The sequence below is a fragment of the Delphinus delphis genome, chromosome Y (assembly GCF_949987515.2).
Source record: "Delphinus delphis chromosome Y, mDelDel1.2, whole genome shotgun sequence".
In the NCBI taxonomy this organism is placed as follows: Eukaryota; Metazoa; Chordata; class Mammalia; order Artiodactyla; family Delphinidae; genus Delphinus; species Delphinus delphis.
Window position 1 is genome coordinate 2306832 of NC_082705.1, and position 23960 is coordinate 2330791.

A 23960-nucleotide genomic window follows, 5' to 3' on the forward strand; every position below is an offset into this window, starting at 1 on the left:
GGATGCAAAATGGTACGGACAGTTTGGAAGACAGTTTGGTGGTTTCTTACAAAACTACACATACTCTTACCAGACGATCCAGCAATCTCATTCCTTAATATTTGCCCAAAGGAGATGAAAACTTACATCCATGTGGATGCTTGCAGCAGCTGTATTCCTAATTGCCAAGAACTGAAAGGAACTAAGATGTCCCTCAGGAGCTGAATGGATAAATAAACTGTAAAGCATCTGGACAATGGAATATTACGCAGCACTGAAAAGAAATGAGCTGTCAAGCCAGGAAAAGACATGGAGGAACCTTAATGCATATTCCTAAGCGAAGAAACCCATCTGTACATCTGTAAAGGATACACACTGTATGATTCCAACTAGATGACATTCTGGAAAAGGCAAAACTATGGAGACAGTGAAGAGCTCAGTGGTTGCCAGGGGTTCGGGGGGAAAGAGGGATGAATGGGTGGAGCACAGAGAATTTTTAAGGCAGTGAAATTACTCTATATGATACTGTAATGGTGGATACATGTCATACATTTGTCCTAGGTATAATACGAGGTATAAGAGCAAGATGAACCCAATGTAAACTATGGACTTTGGGTGATAATTTTTTAAAAAAAGAGCGTATCATTGGATGCACACAAAATTAAAAAACAAAATCCCACTTATCCTCGCATTCATGGAGCTCAGAGTGGCAGTGAAGCTTGAGAACAAATATTCTAAGGGATGGGTGGGAATTCAACTGAGGATTTGATGACCCAGCCAGAGAAACACCTCCCAAACAGAAGTAATGCTACAGCTGCAAAACTGATGCAAAAGCCTCAGAGTCAAGGTTTCCTGTTGTTTTTTTTTAAATGAACTTTTAATTTTGGAATACATTTAGATTTATGGGAAAGTTACAACGATAGTGCAGTGTGTACCTCTCACCCGTTTCTCTAATGTCAGCACCTTACATAGCTATGGTGCATTTGTCACAACTAAAAGGCCAACATTGTATATTCGTGCTAAACAAATGCTGTACGTTATCAGGATTTCACTAATTCTGTATTTCCGTCCTTAGTCTCCTCTGCTCTGTGATCATTTCTCTAACTTGCCTTGTTTTTCAAACCTTTGACAGTCTTGAGAAGTAATGGGCAGGTATCCTGTATAACATCTTTTATTTCGAGTTTTCCTGAAGTTTTTCTCATGATTAGATAGGGGTTAAGGGCTTCAGGTTGAAGACCACAAGGTGAAGGGTCCTTCTGCTCACTTCATACCATGGGGGACAGAAGAGCAACCTGATTTATCACTGGCAATGACCTTGATCTTGTACTTGACCTTGACTATCTAGCCAAGGTAATGCTTGGGCTATTCTTGTTGATGTCAGGGTAGCCATAGGATGGTAGGAATGCCCAGGGGACGATGTAGGTTGAAGGGCCAACGGGACATCCAGATGGAATCAGTGGCAATGGAGGTTCGTCTTTCAGGGGAACCATCTGTGACAGATACTCACTCTAGTCACCTCCCAAGTGCCATGCAGACGACGGAAAGGGCATCAACACCTGGTCATCCATCTCCAAGCAACTCGTTATCTTCATTTTGCTCCACCCTCCTCGTGGCAGTGTTTTATTTCATCCAAGGATAAAACGCCTCATTGATCAAACACCTTTCAGAATTTAGAATGACACTGCTCCCTCACAAAATCAACACCTTTATTTGAACTGAAAAGTGGAATCCCATTTTTTGGTAGACAATAGGTCTAATCCGGATTTTGGATCAGACCATGGGGATTGGGAATTGGTTTTTACAAGTTTCATTATACACTGCACATTTTTCCATCAATATATCTGAATCTGCTGGTCCAGTACTTCTGCAGAAATATACCTGATATATGTATAATCCATACATAATATGCTGATAATGTAAATGATTTGCCAGGGCTCAGCATATGAACATTTTGGGTGGTGACTTTGAAATAGGTGCGGAAGTATGCTTTTCAAAACTATTTAAAAATAGTGGGTACTACACTAACAAATGTAAGGTAGATAGCTAGTGGGAAGCAACCGCATAGCACAGTGATATCAGCTCGGTGCTTTGTGACTGCCTGGAGGGGTGGGATAGGGAGGGTGGGAGGGAGGGAGACGCAAGAGCGAAGAGATATGGGAACATATGTATATGTATAACTGATTCACTTTGTTATAAAGCAGAACTAACACACCATTGTAAAGCAATTAAACTCCAATAAAGATGTTTAAAAAAATAGTGCGTACTAGAGGAAAACTTTTGAAGAAGTGTGTTTGGTTCACCATTCACGTTTAACATTTGAGTTTGTATGGAGCTGATTACAGACTAAAGATAGTGTATAAAGAGATGAAGATGGGATACCAAGAGTGAGCATAAATTGCAATAAAATTGGAGGCAATTGAGAGAAAAGCATGGGAAAGCATCCAGTAGAATTAACAGCTTACTTTCCTGCATGTAGTGAAACCTATTTTTATCATCGCATATATGTGGAATCTAGAAAAATGGTACAGGTGAGCCAGTTTGCAAGGCAGAAATAGAGACACAGATGTAGAGAACAAACATATGGACACCAAGGTGGGAAAGCAGGGCTGGGGGGAGCGGGGTGGGATGAATGGGAGATTGGGATTGACATATATACACCAGTATGTATAAAATGGATAACTAATAAGAACCTGCTGTATAAAAACAACAACAAAAAGCTGGGACAAAGTAAGAGAGTGGCATGGACATATATACACTACCAAACGTAAAATAGATAGCTAGTGGGAAGCAGCCACCTAGAGGGGTGGGATAGGGAGGGTGGGAGGGAGGGAGATGCAAGAGGGAGGAGATATGGGAACATATGTATATGTATAACTGATTCACTTTGTTATAAAGCAGAAACTAACACACCATTGTAAAGCAATTATACTCCAATAAAGATGTAAAAAAATAATAATAATAAAATGGTAAAACACTTCAACTTCATAAAAACTAAAAAGAAAGACAATCTTGTACGTTTTCCAAATTGTGTTTTAGATAAAGCAGATATATATTTTCATATGTAATAATGTCCCTTCTTTACAGACAAAGCTGTATTTAAACAATAATGCACAGGATTAACACAACACATTTTGTATACAGTGAAACTAAACTGCTCAGTGGTCTTCCAGGGCCACATCACTGGGATTTAACCACTCCACAGAGGGGCCGAGCAGAGTCTGAAGTTCATTTGATAATTCAACCAAATCTAGTAGCTCTTTGCTTTTAGGATTGAAGGCTTCCAGGTCTTTGGGGCAAGAGAACAAGAGACTTGCAGAAACCTGCCTGTAAACTCTGACTCTGCGACTGTGACAATTTCAATATTGGGAAAATTGCAGTGGAATACACAGGAGGACGTTTTCAATTTTTTAAGCACATCTGAAAGCAATAACCAGTTTCGTGGCCTACAAAATAAAAAAGAAAGTGGTTCAAGTTTCTGGCAAAAATTACTGACTACTATCCTGAATAAACCCATCTACAGCCATAACAAGAGCCAATAGCTTTTTCTAACTATACCCATCATTGACCAATGCTCTCTTATCAAAGTAAGGGAAAGTATTTACTTCTAGTATGAGTAACTCAGAACTCATCTGGTTTTAAGAGAACATCTAGAGAAGGCCATCTGATTTTTAGAAAGCAGAAGGAACATCTTAATGAGATTCATCAAATGTGCTTTTCACTGCTCTCACTGCTAACAAATGGGTTAATTCCTATTCACTCAGCTCTTACCACAATTCAAGTTATAACTCTCTGTGTGTTCCACTATATTCACTGAGGGAAGTCTGTATCCCAACCCAAGAGGATTGATTACAAACACCTTTTCTGATCCCTCCTCCTACCCCCACAATAGAATACATTTTAAACACACATTACACCACATTTCTTTTCACACATGCCACACACTAAATTTCATCTCTTTCGGGATTGATGGTTTTTAGAAGCAAACTGTAACATTCCTTACATGCACAGTGCAACACAACTTTATGTTTTCTGTTACTATAAAATTTCACTGTTTTAATGGCATATATACTTTTATTTATTAAGTACCTTTGTTTACACAGCAAAGGATTAATCTCTTATGTGTATACGATATATAAAAGCCCATGAATAAATGATTTTTCTAATCCTACACGAGAAGGCAGATTATCAATACACTGTTACACACTTCGTGTGCCTAAGGAGTCCCCTATGTTGGGAGCTCCTAGGACTCTTTCCCAAAGATTTCGTGACCAAAGTCTCCAAGGGAGCAACTATTCTGTGAAATTCCACTGAATGACAGCTTCAACACTTTGGGCCCAGCGTCTTATTTGCCTTGGTGGTGTTCTATTGAGGATAGTTTATACTGGGCTATGAATCTGATCCCCACTGTGTATAATTAATCTTTTCCAGAAATTTTCATTAAGTGAGGTTCATGGAGAATTAGAAATCATTCACCCACCCTCATCTGCTTAAAAGGGGTTTTAGGTCCTGCTTCCCCAAGAAAACTACTGCAAGCTATTTTTCAACTACATGATATATACATCCTTACCTCTGAGCAACAGACACTTGGATGTTATAACAAGGTAAGAGAGGACTATCTGAAAATTCAAATTCAAACACATCGCTGAAAGCCTTATCCTCATCATCCTCATCCTCTGGTCCTGGAGGATCTGTCAAAACATTAAGTCCAGCCTTTTTATCTGGTTCTAATGCAGGTAAAAAGAAAGAAAGGAGTCAGTAGGCTCTACCACATTTCAGCTCTCAATAATTAAACAATTCTAAATAAAAACATAATTTCCTAATGATCCCTGCTTACAGTACCCATCACCCATCATCCCCTCACCCATACCAGAGAGAAATATTCTGTAACTCATTCACTTCCCACTGAAAGAAAAATGTGGAGGAAAAATGTTTCTCACCACATACAGAGCTTCCATAGAACTCCCAAGGGCCACCAAGTTTATCATCATTGTGACCCTGTAGGTCCTTTAAATAATCTAGAGAGATGACAAAATAAAAGGGTTTTTAAAAAAATGTTAGAAGTAATAAATGATTTCAGCAGAGTTGCATGAGAGTCAACATACAAAAATGAGTTGCAATTTTATATACTAACAATAAACAATTCAAAAGGGAAATAAAACAATCTCACAGTAGCATTGAAAAAATACTTAAGAATAAACTTAATAACGAAGGGACATCTAAAAAAAAATGGTTCTGAAGAACCTAGGGGTAAGACAGGAATAAAGACACAGACCTACTAGAGAATGGACTTGAGGTTATGGGGAGGGGGAAGGGTGAGCTGTGACAAAGTGAGAGAGTGGCATGGACATATATACACTACGAAACGTAAGATAGCTAGCTAGTGGGAAGCAGCCACATAGCACAGGGAGATCAGCTCAGTGCTTTGTGACCACCTAGAGGGGTGGGATAGGGAGGGTGGGAGGGAGAGAGATGCAAGAGGGAAGAGATATGGGAACATGTGTATATGTATAACTGATTCACTTTGTTATAAAGCAGAAACTAACACAACACTGTGAAGTTATTATACTCCAAAAAAGATGTAAAAACAAAACACAAAGAGACAAAGACTTGTACACTAAAATCTACAAAACTTAGCTAAAAGGAATCTAAGAAGATTCAGATAAATGGAAAGATATCCCATGTTCACAGATTAAGCAGACTTTATTGTTAAAATGTCCATACTACCCAATGCAGTCTACAGATTCAAGGCAATCTTTCTCAAAATCCCAGCCTTTTTTTTATATTTTTGCAAAATTAGAGAAGTCTATTCTAAATTCACGTGGAATCTCGAGGGATTCTGAATAGCCTAAGTAATCTTGAAAAACAACAAAGTTGGTGGCCTCACACTCCCTGATTTCAAAACACACCACAAAACAAAGTAATCAAAACAATACAGCACTGGCATAAAGACAATACACTGTCAAATAATCTTTGACAAGAGTGCCAAGGCTACACGTGGAGAAAGCCTCTTCAACAAAGGATGCTGCGGGAACTACCTGATGGTCTAGTGGTTAGGACTTCGTGATTTCACTGCGGTGGCCCTGATTCAATCCATGGTCAGGGAACTAAGATCCCACGAGCCATGTGGTGTGGCCAAGAAAACAAAACGACAGCAACAAAAAAATGATGCTGGGAAAAGAATGAAGCTGGACCCTTACCTTACACCAAATGCAAAAATTAACTCAAAATGGATATAATAAATAAGACCTAACACCATAAAAACATAGGAGGAAAGGTTCAGGAAATTGAATTTGACCAACATTTCTTGGATATGACACCAAAACACAGGCAACAAGAGCAAAATCAGATAAATCTGACTACGTCAAACTAAAAAATTTCTCCGTATCAAAGGAAATACAGTGAAAAGACAATCTACAGAACGGGAGAAAATACTGCAAGTCTGATAGGGGTTTATAGCCAGAATATAAAAGGAACTCCTGCAAGTCAACAAAAAACAAATAAACTAATATTAAAATGGGCAAAGAACCTGAATAAACATCTCTCCAAAGAAGATCTATAAATGGCCAATAAGCACGTTTTCATTAATTAGCAAATAAAATCTATAGTAAGATACCACCTCACATCAATTAGAACAAAAAACAGTGAGTGAGAGTGAGGATCTAGAGAAATTAGAAGTGTTGCAAATTACCACCTAATTTTTAATTTAAAACATTTGTTAAACTTTGTCATTCCTATTCTTTGAAGTTACCTACCTGCCAGAAACATTTCCATAAGTTTGCTGTGAGTCATACTCATGACAGTTCTACCGGAATACGTAGCCAAAGTGGGGTCAGCACCATAGGAGAGAAGCAAGCGAACAATATCCAAGAAATCACTCTCAACTGCATCATGAAGAGGCCTAGGAAGAGATGTGCAGTGGGATTAACCTTGTGTACACATACTTGCTTCTGGAGTAGTTTCATTTAACAATAAGCAAAATACGGTGTGTGTACTATGTGTGATAAACCTCCTACATGGAATATTTCACGAAGAAAGTATGTACTTTCAAACCATTCTACACAAAGGGAAACTGAGGCATGATAACTGACCCAAGATGAAATAATAAATTACTGTTAGTTCTGTATCAGTCATTTATAAGACAGGTGAACAAACAATTTCAGAAATAATTCTCAAATGAAAATCTATTTTAGTCCAAGACCTAATTCAAGACAAAGATGAAAATATTTTGAAGGAATTTAACTAATGACAGACTGTATAACGATAAATCAGAGAGAAAAAAAATCCCATCGTTATGGAAGCCAATAGAAGTATCAATTGTTACACAATTTTTTAAAATACCTACTCCATTTTAAAAAGAACCAGGGTACAAATATCAGTGATCAGTGAAAATTTCTCTTGGAAGCTGGGCTCTAGGAACTTATAGACAATAATGATGAACTCTCTGCCTCAGAACCTCAGTGACTGAAGGGGAGAGAAGAAACAGGGTCCAGAGTCAGCCCAGAACCAGAGTCATTACGATGAGTTCTCATGAGGATACAGAGTCCTCCATCCATTTGCACTAGGGAATGAAACATTGCCTGCATTCCCAACCTGAATGGGTAGTAATTTGAAACTATAGAATACCACAAACATTTCAATTTTGCTTATTTTATAACTGTGAGGAGAGCCCTAGTACATTGCCTCTTGGTAGCATTTCGTGGACACAAGCACAAACTTGGTCCTCAGGCCAATAAATTGTGACCATATTGGGGATGGGGCCAGGTCTGAGGATGTGGGTTATGACATCAGGTTGTACACAAAGCCAACACAGGTCTGTACTCTGTACTATTGGGACTTGAAGATCATATATTTTTTGAACACAGTGATTTAAAGAAATGATTAAAGAGTTCAGTGTCTTAAAACTTAGCACTACTATTTATTCATATAACCCTTGATTATTTCAGGGACTAACCTACGGGGGCGTTGTACGACTCACCAATGTTTTACGCCTTGACTCTAATAAGCCATCTGAGGAGAAGAAATAAACACACAGAAAATTAAGAAGAAACAATAGTGCAAATTGCCAATAATGTGCAAGAGGAGGCCCCAAAACAAAGGCTGGTACTGAACGTTGGAGTAGGAGCTTGCAATTACTGAGAAGAGGCATAAAGTGTGGAGAAGGATTATGGAGGCCAAGCATACCTCATGGAGCAGAAAGTTTCTTCTGCTGGACACAGTGGAAAGCTACATAAATTCGGGGGGGAAAAAAAGTGGTCAAAATAATGTCTCGTTGCCCTGAACTGAACTGTATCTTACTTTTTATTGGTTTTGAACAGTGAAATAATTTAGTTACTGACTTTTGGAAAGAAAAAAACTGAAAGGCCAAGAACTAAAGTGGAAATGATCAAGGTTTTTAAAAACAACAGTAAACAATAATATTATAAAATCAGAACAACAAAATTAGAGTCCATCACTGACGCATCCCTAACTGGCCTGAACAAGCACACACGTGCACACATGAACACACAAATACACACACTTATCAACTTAGAAACCACAATCAATCCTACGAGGGTAACTACTTACAGAATGCCTTTTTTCTTTCAATTTTTGAATTTTATTATATTTTTTTATACAGCAAGTCCTTTATTACTTATCCATTTTATACATATATACATGTCAATCCCAGTCTCCCAATTCATCCCACCACCACCCCCATCCCCCGTGCTGCTTTCCCCCCTTGGTGTCCATACGTTTGTTCTCTACATCTGTGTCTCACTTTCTGCCCTGCATACCAGTTCATCTGTACCATTTTTCTAGGTTCCACATACGTGCATTAATATACGATATTTGTTTTTCTCTTTCTGGCTTACGTCACTCTGTATGACAGTCTCTAGATCCATCCACGTCTCTGAAAATGACCCAATTTCATTCCTCTTTATGGCTGAGTAATATTCCATTGTATACATGTACCACATCTTCTTTATCCATTCATCTGTTGATGCGCATTTAGGATGCTTCCAGGTCCTGGCTATTGTAAATAGAGCTGCAGTGAACATTGGAGTGCATGTGTCTTTTTGAATTATGGTTTTCTCAGGGTATATGCCCAGTAGTGGGATTGCTGGGTCATATGGTAGTTCTATTTGTAGTTTTTTAAGGAACCTCCATACTGTTCTCCATAGTGGCTGTACCAGTTCACATTCCCACCAACAATGCAAGACGCCTCCCCTTTTCTCCACACCCTCTCCAGCATTTATTGTTTGTAGATTTTTTGATGACGGCCATTCTGACTGGTGTGAGATGATATCTCATTGTAGTTTTGATTTGCATTTCTCTAATGATTAGTGATGTTGAGCATCCTTTCATGTATTCGTTGGCAATCTGTATATCTTCTTTGGAGAAATGTCTATTTAGGTCTTCTGTCCATTTTTGGATTGACTTGTTTATTTTTGTCATATTGAGATGCAGGAGCCGCTTGTAAATTTTGGAGATTGATCCTTTGTCAGTGGCTTCATTTGCAAATATTTTCTCCCATTCCGAGGGCTATCCTTTTGTCTTGTTTATGGTTTCCTTTGCTGTGCAAAAACTTTTAAGTTTCATTAGGTCCCATTTGTTTATTTTTATTTGCATTACTCTAGGAGGTTGATCAAAAAAGATCTTGCTGTGATTCATGTCAAAGATCGCTCTTCCTATGTTTTCCTCTAAGAGATTTATAGTGTCCGGTCTTACATTTAGGTCTCTAATCCATTTGGAGTTTATTTTTGTGTATAGTGTTAGGGAGTGTTCTAATCTCATTCTTTTACATGTAGCTGTCCAGTTTTCCCAGCACCACTTATTGAAGAGGTTATCTTTTCTTCATTGTATGTTCTTGCCTCCTTTATCAAAAATAAGGTGACCATACGTGCATGGGTTTATCTCTGGGCTTTCTTTCCTGTTCCATTCATCTATCTTTCTGTTTTTGTTTGGCAGTACCATACTCTCTTGATTACTGTAGCTTTGTAGTATAGTCTGAAGTCAGAGACCCTGATTCCTCCAGCTCCATTTTTCGTTCTCAAGATTGTTTTGGCTATTTGGGGGTCTTTGTGTTTTCATACAAAGTGTGAAATTTTTTGTTCTAGTTCTGTGAAAAATGCCAGTGGTAGTTTGATAGGGATTGCATTGAATCTGTAGATTGCTTTGGATAGTAGAGTCATTTTCACAATGTTGATTCTTCCAATCCAAGAACATGGTATATCTCTCCATCTAATTGTATTATCTTTAATTTCTTTCATCAGTGTCTTATAATTTTCTGCATACAGGTCTTTTGTCTCCTTAGGTAGGTTTATTCCTAGATATTTTATTCTTTTTCTTGCAATGGTAAACGGGAGTGTTTTCTTGATTTCTTTCACTTTCAGACTTTTCATCATTTAGTGTATAGGAATGACAGAGATTTCTGTGCATTCATTTTGTATCCTGCTACTTTACCAAATTCATTGATTAGCTCTAGTAGTTTTCTGGTAGCATCTTTAGGATTCTCTACGTATAGTATCATCTCATCTGCAAACAGTGACAGCTTTACTTCTTCTTTTCCAACTTGGACTCCTTTTATTTACTTTTATTCTCTGATGGCTGTGGCTAAAACTTCCAAAACTATGTTGAATAAGAGTGGTGAGAGTGGACAACCTTGTCTTGTTCCTGATCTTAGTGGAAATGCTTTCAGTTTTTCACCACTGAGAATGTTGTTTGCTGTCGGTCTGTGATACATGGGCTTTATTATGCTCAGGTAGTTCCTTCTATGCCCACTTTCTGGAGAGTTTTTATCATAAATTGGTGTTGAATTTTGTCAAAAGCTTTTTCTGCATCTATCCAGATGATCATATGGTTTTTATTCCTTAATTTGTTAATACGGTGTATCACACTGATTGATTTATTTGCGTATACTGAAGAATCCTTTGCATCCCTGGGATAACTCCCACTTGATCATGGTGTATGATCCTTTTAATGTTTTGTTAGATTCTGTTTGCTAGTATTTTGTTGAGGATTTCTGCATCTATGTTCATCAGAGATATTGGTCTGTAATTTTCTCTTTTTGTAGTATTTCTGTCTGGCTTTGATATCAGGGTGATGGTGGCCTCGTAGAATGAAATTGGGAGTGTTCCTTCCTCTGCAATTTTTTGGAAGAGTTTGAGAAGGACGGGTGTTAGCTCTTCTCTAAATGTTTGACGGAATTCACCTGTGAAGCCATCTGGTCCTGGACTTTTGTTTGTTGGAAGATTTTTAATCACAGTTTCAATGTCATCACTTGTGATTGGTATGTTCATATTTTCTATTTCTTCCTGGTTCAGTCTTGGAAGGTTATACCTTTGTAAGAATTTGTCCATTGCTTTCAGGTTTTCCATTTTATTGGCATAGAGTTGCTTTTAGTAGCTCTTAGGATGCTTTGTATTTCTGCGGTGTCTGTTATAACTTCTCCCTTTTCATTTCTAAATTTATTGATTTGAGTTCTCTCCCTCTTTTTCTGGATGAGTCTGGCTAATGGTTTATCAATTTTGTTTGTCTTCTCAAAGAACCAGCTTTTAGTTTTATTGACCTTTGCTATTGTTTTCTTTGCTTCTATTTCATTTATTTCTGCTCCGATCTTTATGATTTCTTTCCTTCTGCTAACTTTGGGTTTTGTTTGTTCTTCTTTCTCTATTTCCTTTAGGTGTAAGGTTAGATTGTTTACTTGAGGGGTTTCTTGTTTCTTGAGGTAGGCTTGTATAGCTATAAACTTCCCTCTTAGAACTGCTTTTGCTGCATCCCATAGGTTTTGGATCGTGTTTTCATTGTCATTTGTCTCTAGGTATTTTTGGATTTGCCCTTTGATTTCTTCAGTGATCTCTTGGTTATTTAGTAACATCTTGTTTAGCATCCATGTGTTTGTGTTTTTGACTTTTTTCCCCTGTAATTCATTTCTAATCTCATAGCCTTGTGGTCAGAAAAGATGCTTGATATGATTTCAATTTTCTTAAATTTACTGAGGCTTGATTTGTGACCCAAGGTGTGATCTATCCTGGAGAATGTTCCGGGCGCACTTGAGAAGAAAGTGTAATCTGCTGTTTTTGGATGGAATATCCTATAAATATCAATTAATTCTATCTGGTCTATTGTGTCTTGTGTTTCCTTATTAATTTTCTGTCTGGATGATCTGTCCATTGGTGTGAGGTGTTAAAGTCCCCCACTATGATTGTGTTACTGGCGATTTCCTCTTTTACAGCTGTTAGCAGTTGCCTTATGTATTGAGGTGCTCCTATGTTGGATGCATATATATTTGTAATTGTTATATCTTCTTCTTGGATTGATCCCTTGATCGTTATGTAGTGTCCCTCCTTGTTTCTTTTAACATTTGTTATTTTAAAGTCTATTTTTCCTGATATAAGTATTGCTACTCCAGCTTTCTTTTGATTTCCATTTGCATGGAATATCATTTCCATCCCCTCACTTTCAGTCTGTATGTGTCCCTAGGTCTGAAGTGGGTCTCTTGTAGTCAGCATATATATTGCCCTTGTTTTTGTATCCATTCAGCAAGCCTGTGTCTTTTGGTTGGAGCATTTCATCCATTCACATTTAAGATAATTATCGATATTACCATTTTCTTAATTGTTTTGGGTTTGTTTTTGTAGGTCCTTGTCTTCTCTTGTGTTTCCCACTTCGAGAAGTTCCTTTAGCATTTGTTGGAGAGCTGGTTTGGTGGTGCTGAATTCTCTTAGCTTTTGCTTCTCTGTAAAGCTTTTGATTTCTCCATCGAGTCTGAATGAGATCCTTGCTGGGTAGAGTAATCTTGGTTGTAGGTTCTTCCCTTTCTTCACTTTAAGTATATCATGCCACTCCCTTCTGGCTTGTAAAGTTTGTGCTGAGAAATCAGCTGTTAACCTTATGGGAGTTCCCTTGTATGTTATTTGTTGTTTTTCCCTTGCTGCTTTCAATAATTTTTCTTTGTCTTTAATTTTTGCCCATTTGATTACTATGTGCCTCGGCATGTTTCTCCTTGGGTTTATCTGGTATGGGACTCTCTGTGCTTCCTGGACGTGGGTGGCCATTTCCTTTCCCATGTTAGGGAAGTTTTCGACTGTAATCTCTTCAAATATCTTCCTGGGTCCTTTCTCTCTCTCTTTTCCTTCTGGGACCCCTATAATGCGAATGTTGGTGCGTTTAATGTTGTCCCAGAGGTCTCTTATGCTGTCTTCATTTCTTTTCATTCTTTTTTCTTTATTTTGTTCCGCAGCAGTGAATTCTACCATTTTGTCTTCCAAGTTATTCATCTGTTCTTCTTCTGCCTGTTATTCTGCTGTTGATTCCTTCTAGTGTACTTTTCATTTCAGTTATTGTATTGTTCATCTCTGTTTGTTTGTTCTTTAATTCTTCTAGGTCTTTGTTAAACATTTCTTGCATCTTCTCGATCTTTGCCTCCATTCTTTTTCCGAGGTCCTGGATCATCTTCACTATCATTATTCTGAATTCTTTTTCTGGAAGGTTGCCTATCTCTGCTTCATTTAGTTGTTTTCCCGGGGTTTTATCTTGTTCCTTCATCTGGTACACAGTCCTCTGCCTTTTCATCTTGTCTATCTTTCTGTGAATGTGATTTTTGTTCCACAGGCTGCAGGATTGTAGTTCTTCTTGCTTCTTCTGTCTGCCCTCTGGTGGATGAGGCTATCTAAGAGGCTTGTCGAACCCTTTTTATTAACACCTTCTTAGGTACAAATTTTCAAATAATTTCTCCCGTTGTTTTCCCTCTTATTGAATGTATCCTTTGACAAGTAGAAATTTATATAATCCCATTTGTCTGTTTTTGCTTTTACTGCTTCTGCTTTTGATGTCATATCCAACAAATCAATACCAAGTCAAATGTCATAAAGCTTTATCCCTAGTTTTTCTCTAGCAGTTTTATAGTTTTACGTCTTACATTTACATACTTAATCCATCATAAGTTAACTTTCGTATATGGAGTAAGGAAGGGATTCAACTTCACTGCTTTGCATGCGGACGTGTAAGTTTACTTGCAACTGTGGATGAAGAAATTTGTCCATCCCATGAGCAATGTGGCCACACCTGCAGAGCCTCATTTGACTATATACACAATGGTTTATTTCTCTATTTTATTCCATTGGACAATATAGCTGTCTTTATGCTACTCACATGCCACTTTCATTACTGTGGCTTTGTACTAAATGTTGAAGTCAGGACAAATCAAGACAAAAAAAAACAAACCTTGCCTTTTAAAACAGATTTTAAAAATTATTCAGGGCTCCTTGAAATTCAACATGAATTGTAAGATGGATTTTTCTCTCTCTTCAATAAATACTGTTGGTACTTTCATAAGACTGCACTAAAATCATAGAACTGAGTAACATTGACAAGACAAAGGAATCAGAAGCCTTAGGCCATCATTCCCCAACCAAGAGACACTGACTTAACAACAATATACAGACTAAATTGTCTTTATGATAATACCAGAAACTGGTTAAGAAGCTGTAGCAACCCAAGCAAGTGCAAAATCAAGAAGAGCTGCAATGAAGCAGGTAAGAATATTTGTTCCATTTACATGTGAGGGGACTCCCACCCCCTACACTTAGCACAATGCAGGAACAATCAGGAAAAAGTTCTCAGCTTCTTCCTAGAGAGGGAAAGGCAAGAATGGAATGTGTAGCAAATGTTCTAGCATTGCAGTGGGTCTACCTGAGGGACTGACTGAGGGACTGAGTCTATATGCCTGACTCAGAACACTGAAGTGGACAGAGGTATTCTTTGGATGCTATATTAGTCTGTTCAGGCTACCGTAAATTAATAAAGCAAAATGGGTGGCTTAAAAAAGATAAATTTATTTCTTACAGCTCTGGAAGTTGGCAAGTACAAGATAAAGATTCCTAGTGATTGACTCACCTCCTGATTTGCAGGTGGCTACCTTCTCACTGTGTTCTCATATGATAGAAAGAAAAAGAGATTCCTCTTTTAATAAGGCCACAGGCCTATTGTATTAGGGTCCTACTCTTATGACCTCAGTTCCTTTTATTCATGTCGTATTGTTTTTTCTTCGTGGTTACCATGTGAATTATTTACCTCTTCAATTTATACTATATGAAAAAGGGATGAAATGAGCTAGTTGTTTGAAAAAATCAACAAAACTGTCAAACCTTTAACAAGACTCAAATAACATCAGAAATGAAAGAGGAAATGTTATAACTGATGCTATAGAAATGGAGAGAAATAATTTGCTCTGTAATTATTTAATATAAACAGTTGAATTTCCACAAATTGGATAACCTGGAAAAAAAGATAAGTTCCTAGAAACATGAAACACTTCAAAGCTGAATCGTGAAGAAACAGGAAATCTGAACGAGTAATGAGTAAGCAATCAAAAGTTTCCCAACAAAGAAAACCCCAGGGTCAAATGACTTCACTGGTAAATACCAAACATTTAAAGTCAAATTAACAACATACCCCTCAACTCCTTCTAAAAACATGGAAAGCGGGATCACTTCCAAACTTCATGGCCCAGCTTTGCAGGATCAGGAGAATGCATACAAGCTCAAGAATTCTGCCTCAAGAGAGTGCTAGAAGCATGGATCAGGTATGGCCTATCTATACAAGGTCTAAGAAAGCCTCAGAATCTGTAGCAGGACTGACTTAAACGTATTTCCACCCTGAAGGAAATTAGCTAAAAAGTGGAGGAGGTGACTGTGCCAACATGAAAACCGCAACACAAAATTCCAAGGAACTTGAAAACTCAAGGAAACATAAAATCACCAAAGGATTTCAACAATCTTCCAGTAACCAACCCAAAGACACAGACATCTATATTTACTAATTAAAGAATTCAAATGAGCTATTTAAGGAAACTCAATAAGCTACAAGAAAATACAGAAAAACAATTCAATGAAATAAAGAAAACAAAACACAATCCAAATGTGAAATTTAACAGCGACAGAAATCATAAAAAGAGTCATAGGGAAATTCTGGATCTGAAGAATTCAATAAATGAAATGAAAAATGCAACAGACAGCACCAATATCAGAACAGACCAAATAGAATACAGAATCAGTGAGATAGAGTCAATGAAAGGAAAAGAGATGCCATAAAGCTAACAACAACAACAACATCCAAATCACCGAAAATCCAAAAGGAAAAGAGAGGGAGAAGGGAACAGAAAAGTTTAATATTGAATCACTATGCTGTACATCTGAAACTAATATAATATTGTAAACCAACTATAATTCAATGAATGAATGAATGAATGAATGGAAGGCCAAGAACTTCCCAAACCTGGGGAGAGACTTGGAATCCAAAAATCGTGAAGATATATATCCCCCCCATTATTTCAGTTCAAAATGTTCTTATCTGAGAAACATTCTAGCAAACTGTCAAAAATCAAAGGTTCTAAAGGAAGCAAGAGAAAAAAATATTGTAACCTACAAGAAAATCCCATTAGGCTACCAACAGATTTCTGAGCACAATTATAGGCCAGGCAAAAAGGCAGAATAATATACTCATAGTGTTAAAACAGAAAAGCTGCCAACTTATCCTTTAGAAACAGACAGGAGAGAATTCATCACCACCAGACCTGTCTTAAAAGAAATGCTGAAAGGAGTTCTTCAGGCTGATACGAAAGGATGCTAATTAGTAATGAAAACATATGAAAATATACAACACACTGGTAAATGCAAATATATAGTCAAATTGTGAAACTCTAATACTGTAACATGAGGGTGTGTTAAACCAATTAACTATATTAAAAAGGTCAAAGGTATCAAAAATTACTCAGGCTACTATAATCTGTTGAAGAATATATAATATAAAAATCAAATTGCAACTCTAAACACTTGAAGGAGTGCATGAAAGGATAATGTGTTTGTAAGGCATAGACATGATGTTGCCAACCACATAAAATAGACTGTTATACCTAAAAGATGTTTAATGTAAGTCTCACGGTAACTACAGAGCAAAGACTAACTGTAGATTCACAAAAATAAAGACAGGAAATCATAGCAAACTATCACAGAAAATCAATAGTTCAAAGAAACATACTGAAAGAATAAGAAAGTAACAAGACGAACTACAAAACAGCCAGAAAACGGTTATATGGCAATAGTAAGTCCCTACATATCAATAACTACTCTAAATTTACATGGACTGAGTTGTCCAATCAAAAGGTACAAAGTGGCTGGATGCATAAAAAAAAAAACAAGACTCTACTGTATGCTATCTACAAGAGAGTAACTTCAGTTTTAAGGACATACACAGGCTCATATTTAAGGGATTAAAAGAGAATTCCATACAAATGAAAAAGAGAGTAGTGGTAGCTATACTCATATAAGAAAACAGATTTTAAGCCAAAAGGGGTTAGCAGAGACAAAGCAAGTCATGATATAATGATAAAGGGTCAACCTATCAAGGAAACATAACAATGGTAAATACATGTGCACCTAACATAAGAGTACCAAAATACATTAACCAAATACTAACATCTGAAAGAAGAAACAGACAATACAGTAAGATCAGAGGACTTCAAAACAACACATTTGACAATGGACAGAAATCCAGATGGAAAATCCTCAAGAAAACATTGGGCTTGAATCATACATGAGATCAAATGAACCTAACAGAGATATATACATTCCATCCAAAAGCAGCAGAATACATTGAATTAAAGTGGCAAGAGTGGGCACACCCTTCTCTTGTTCCTGATCTTAGAGGGAAGGCTTTCAGCTTTTCACTGTTGAGTATGGTATCAGCTATCAATCTGTCACATATGAGATATATCTGGTAAAGTTTCAGGATACAAAATTAATACACAGAAATTTGCTGCATTTCTATACACTGACAACAAACTATCTGAAAGAGAAATTAAGAAAACAATACCGTTTACCACAGCATCAAAAAGAATAAAGCACCTTTTGCCTCCTCGGTAGGAATAAACCTACCGAGGAGGCAAAAGACTTGTACTCAGAAAACTGTAAGACTCTGATGAAAGAAACTGAAGACCACACAAACACATGGAAAAATATACAATGTTCTTGGATTGGAAGAATCAATACCGTCAAAATGACTATACTACCCAAGACAATCTACAGATTCAATGCAATGCCTACCAAATTACTAATAGAATTTTTCACAGAACTGGAATAAAAAATGTTTAGATTTGTATGGAACCACAAAGACATGGAACAGGCAACACAATCTTGAAAAAGAATGGAACTGAAGGAATCAGGCTCCCTGACTTCAGAATATACTACAAAGCTACTCATCGAAACAGTATGGTAGGGCAGAGTCAAGATGGCAGTCGGGGAGGACGCAGAGTTTGCGTCTCCCCACAAATAGGGCACCTGCTGGACATTGGTGGGTGCCCTCGACGCCCAAGGAGACAGGAGGCACCCCCGAGTGCCTGGGTAGGATGCAGGGGTAGGAGAAGAGTGGAGACCAGACAGCACCAGTGCCCCTGAGGGATGGCTGGGAGGGGGAGGGGTTCCCAGGCCTGGAGGGACCCTCAGGGGCTTGGAGAATCAGGCATTTCCCCTGCCCAATCGGGCCCGGGAAGTCTGCGGGGCTCCTGGGCCAGGTACTCCCCCCTCCAAGGCCTCCTCCAGGCCGCGTTGATCCTAGGGCATAGGAGGGAAGGGGGGGCGAGAAGAGAAGAGGTGGTGGGAGGGGTCTTCCAGGACTGGAGGATCAGGGGAGGTGCAGCAGGCATTTCTCCCACCCACTGGGGCCCCAGGAGGCCTGCCGGGCTCTTGGGCCTGGTCCTCCATTCTCTGGGGCCCCCTCCAGCCTCATGGGTTCTAGAGGCATGGGAGGGAGGAAGGAGGGGGGAAGAGGAGCAGAGGGGGACGGTTGGGGCGGAACCATCCAGGACCGGAGAGGATCAGGGGAGACATGGAGGGAGTTTCTCCTGCTCACTTGGGCCCAGGGAAGGATGCTGGGTGCCCAGGCCTGGTCCTCTGTTCTCCATGGCCCCCTCTGGCCTCTTGGGTCATAGGGGCGTGGGAGGGAGGAAGGAGGGGGGAAGAGGAGCAGAGGGGGACGGTTGGGGCGGAACCGTCCAGGACCGGAGAGGATCAGGGGAGACATGGAGGGAGTTTCTCCTGCTCACTTGGGCGCAGGGAAGGATGCTGGGTGCCCAGGCCTGGTCCTCTGTTCTCCATGGCCCCCTCTGGCCTCTTGGGTCATAGGGGCATGGGAGGGAGGGAGGCAGGAGGAGGACGGGGAGCAGAGGCAGACAGTGTAGGGGGAACCCTCCAAGACCAGAGAACCAGAGGAGGTGAAGCGGGCGCTCCCCCACCCACTCAGCTCCAGGAACCCTCTTGGGCTTCCAGGTCTGGTCCTCTGCCTTCTGGGGCCCCCTCTAGCTGCCCCAGGGGGCATAGGAGGAAGGAGCAAGAAGAGAACCCAAGGGGAAGGGGCCCTCTGGGATCGGAGGATCGGGGGGAACACACCTAGTGTCTCCCATGCCCACTTGGGCCCAGTGATGAGCCTGTTGGGTCCTGGACCTGGTCCTCTGCCCTCCAAGGCCAGAGGCACTCCTGGGACCCTCTTCCTGCACTGAGCCTAAGCCGCACCCCCAACAGCCCCCCAGGGCCTTTTCCGGCCCTGTGGGTCCTAAGCGTAGACTCCCCACAACGGCCTAAACCCCGCCCCTGCCTAAGCCCCACCCCCCACAGCCAAGGTCTTTTCCGGCTTTTTGTTTGGTTTTACTCCTCTTTTTTTCACTATTGTGGTTCTGTTTTATCTTACGGTTATTTTGTCATCTATATTTTTATTTAATTCTTTGTAATATATCTGTTAGTTATCTAATCTTATTTTATTTTTTTACTATTTGTTATTCTTCTGCTCCTTTATTTCTTTTTTTTTTCCCCGCCCCATGTGGCTTCTGGGATCTTGGTTCATGAGCCGGGGATCAAGCCAGAGCTCCTGTAGTAGAAGCATTGAGTATGAACCACTGGACTAACAGAAAACCTCAGACTCCAAGGAATATTCCTCAGGGTGAGGTCTCCCAGAAATCCTCATCTCGGTACAAAGACCCAGCTCCACCCAACAGCCTACAAACTCCAGTTCTAGAAGCCTCAGGCCAAACAGTAAGACAGGAACACAGTCTCACCCATCCAAGAAAAAAAAAAAAAATTAGACGACAAAAACCTACAAGACCAAATAAATGAAGAGGAAATAGGCAACCAACCTGAAAAAAGAATATAGAGTAATGACAATAAAGGCCCAGAATCTCAGAAATAGAATGGAGGCACGGATTGAGAAAATACAAGAAATGTTTAATAATGATCTAGAAGGACTAAAGAACAAACCAACAGAGATGAACAACAAAATAACAAATGAAAAATACACTAGAAGGAATCAATAACAGAATAACTGAGGCAGAAAAATGAGTAAGTGAGCTGGAAGACAGAATGGTGGAAATAACTTCCGAGAAGCAGAATAAAGAAAAAAGAATGAAAAGAATTGAGAACAATCTCACAGACCTCTGGGACAACACTAAACATGCCAACATTCGAATCATAAAGGTCCCAGAGAAGAACAGAAAAGCAAAGGGTCTGAGAAAATATTTGAAGAGATTACAGTGGAAAACTTCCCTAACATGGGAAAGAAAATAGTCAATCAAGTCAGGGAAGCGCAGAGAGTCCCATACAGGATAAATCCAAGAAAAAACACTCCTAGACACATATTAATCAAACTATCAAAATTAAATAAAAAGAAAAAATATTAAAAGCAGCAAAGGAAAAGTGAAAAATAACATACAAAGGAATCCCCATAAGGTTATCAGCTGATTTTTCAGCAGACACTCTGCAGGCCAGAATGGAGAGGCAGGATAGACTTAAAGTGATGAAAGAGAAAAACTTACCGCACTCTACGCAGCAAGGATCTCATTCACATTTCACAGGGGAACTAAAACCTTTACAAAAAAGCAAAAGCTAAGCAAATTCAGCACCACCAAACCAGCTTTACAACAAATGCTAAAGGAACTTCTCTAGGCAGGAAACACAAGAGAAGGAAAACACCTACAAAAACAAACCCAAAAGAATTAAGAAAATGGTAATAGGAACATACATATCGATAACTACCTTAAATGTAAATGGATTAAACCTCCAACCAAAAGACGCAGACTGGTTGAATGGATACAAAAATAAGACCCATATATATGCTGTCTGCAAGAGACCCACTTCACACCTAGGGACACATAAAGACTGAAAGTGAAGGGATGGAAAAAGATTCCACGCAAATGGAAATCAGAAGAAAGCTGGAGCTGCAATACTTGTATCAGAATAGACTCTAAAATAAAGACTGTTACAAGAGATAAGGAAGGACACTATATAATGCTCAAGGGATCGATCCAGTAAGAAGATATACCAATTATAAATATTTATGCACCAACAAAGGAGCACCTCAATACATAAAGCAAATACTATCAACCATAAAAGAGGAAATTAACAGTAACACAATAATATTAGGAGACTTTAACACCATTTACAACAATGCACAGATTATCCAAACAGAAACTAAGTAAGGAAACACAAGCTTTAAATGACATGACAGACCAGATAAATTTAATTGATATCTATAGGATATTCCACCCAAAGGTGTGAAAACACACTTGCTTCTCAAGTGCACACGGAACATTCTCCAGGAAGATCACATCTTGAGTCACAAATCAAGCCTTGGAAAATTTAAGAAAACTGAAACTGTACCAAGCATCTTTTCTGACCACAATGCTATGAGACAGAAAATCAATTACAGGAAAAAAACTAAAAAACATAAATACATGGAGCCTAAACAGTGCGCTACTAAATAACCAAGAGATCACTGAAGAAATCAAAGAAGAAATAAAAAAAATACACAGAAACAAATGACAAAGAAAACACAACAACGCAAAACCTATGGGATGCAGCAAAAGCAGTTCTAAGAGGGAAGTTTATAGCAATTCAATCTCACCTCAAGAAACAAGAAAAATATCAAATAAACAATCTAACCCTACATGTAAAGCAACCAGAGAACCCAAAGTCAGGAGAAGGAAAGAAATCATAAAGATGAGAACAGGAATAAATGAAATAGAAATGAAGAATACAATAGCAAAGGTCAATAAAACTAAAAGTTGGTTTTCTGAGAAGATAAAATCGATAAACCTTCAGCCAGACTCATTGAGAAAAACAGGGAGAGGACACAAATCAATAAAATTAGGAATGAAAAAAGAAAAATCACACCTGACAATGCAAAGGATTATACAAAGGATTATAAGAGACTACTACAAACATGTATATGCCAATAAAAAGGACAACCACGAAGAAATGGACAAATTCTTGCAAAGGCACAATTTTCCAATACTGAACCAGGAAGAGTTAGAAAATATAAACAGACCTATCACAAGTAATAAAATTGAAAACGTAATTTAAAATCTTCCACCAAACAAAAGTCCAGGACCAGATATGGCTTCACAGGTGAATTCTATCAAATATTTACAGAAGAGCTAACAGAGATCCTTCTCAAACCCTTCCAAAAAACTGCAAAGGGAGAAACACTCCCAAATTCATTCTACGAAACCACCAACCACCTGATATACCAAAACCAGACAAAATATCACAAAAAAAGAAAATTACAGACCAACATCACTGATGAATGTAGATGCAAAAATCCTCAACAAAATACTAGCAAACAGACTCCAACAACACATTAAAAGCATAATACACCACAATCAAGTGGAATTTATCCCAGAGATGCAAGGATTCTTCAATACACAAATCAATCAGTGTGATACACCATATTAAAACTTTGAAGGGGCTTCCCTGGTGGCGCAGTGGTTGAGAGTCCACCTGCCGATGCAGGGGACACGGGTTCATGCCCTGGTCCGGGAAGATACCACATGCCGCGGAGCGGCTGGGTCTGTGAGCCATGGCCGCTGAGCCTGCGCGTCCGGAGCCTGTGCTCCGCCATGGGAGAGGCCACAACAGTGAGAGGCCCGCGTACCGCCCCCGCGCCCCCCAAAAAAAATAACTGAATAAAAACCATATGATCATCTCAATAGATGCAGAAAAAGCTTCTGACAAAATTTGACATCCATTTATGATAAAAACTCTCCAGAAAGTGGGCATACAGGGAACTTACTTCAACATAATAAAGGCCATATATGACAAACCCACAGCAAACACTATTCTCAGTGGTGAGAAACTGAAGCATTTCCACTAAGATCAGGTACAACACAAGGATGTCCAATCTCGCCACTCTTATTCAACACAGTTTTGGAAGTCCTAGCCACGGCAATCAGAGAAGAAAAAGAAATAAAAGGAATACAAATTGGAAAAGAAGAAGTAAAATTGTCACTGTTTGCAGATGACATAATACTACACTTAGAAAATCCTAAAGATGCCATCAGAAAACTACTAGAGCTAATCAATGAATTTGGTAAAGTTGCAGGATTCAAAATTAATGCACAGAAATCTCTGGCATTCCTATACACTAACAACGGAAAATCAGAAAGAGAAATCAAGGAAACAATCCCATTTACTATCACAACAAAAAGAATAAAATACCTAGGAATAAACCTACTTAAGGAAGCAAAAGACCTGTACTCAGAAAACTATAAAACACTGATGAAAGAAATCAAAGATGACATAAACAGATGGAGAAATATACCATGTTCTTTGATTGGAAGATTCAATATTGTGAAAATGACTATTGTGCCCAAAGCCATCTACAGATTGAATGCAATCCATATCAAATTACCGATGGAATTCTTCACGAATTATAACAAAAATTTTACAATTTGCATGGAAATACAAAACACCCCGAATAGCCAAGGCAATCTTGAGAAAGAAAAATGGAGGTGGAGGAATCAGGCACCCCAACTTTAAACTATACTACAAAGCTACAATAATCAAGACGGTATGGTACTGGCACAAAAACAGAAATACAGATCCATGGTACAGGACTGAAAGCCCAGAGATAGATTAGGTGACCATATGTGCATGGATTTATGACAAAGGAGGCAGGAA

General features: G+C 38.8%; 1 protein-coding gene across 1 annotated transcript in view; it reads right to left on the reverse strand.

Annotated features, from left to right (window-relative positions):
- Positions 1-3134: 3134 nt before the first annotated feature.
- LOC132419243 (BCL-6 corepressor-like) overlaps positions 3135-23960 on the reverse strand; it is a 50892-nt gene continuing 30066 nt past the window's right edge. The window contains 5 exon segments of the mRNA XM_060003234.1: positions 3135-3310; positions 3313-3422; positions 4547-4703; positions 4917-4994; positions 6732-6877. Coding sequence (XP_059859217.1) covers positions 3135-3310; positions 3313-3422; positions 4547-4703; positions 4917-4994; positions 6732-6877 — 667 coding nt within the window.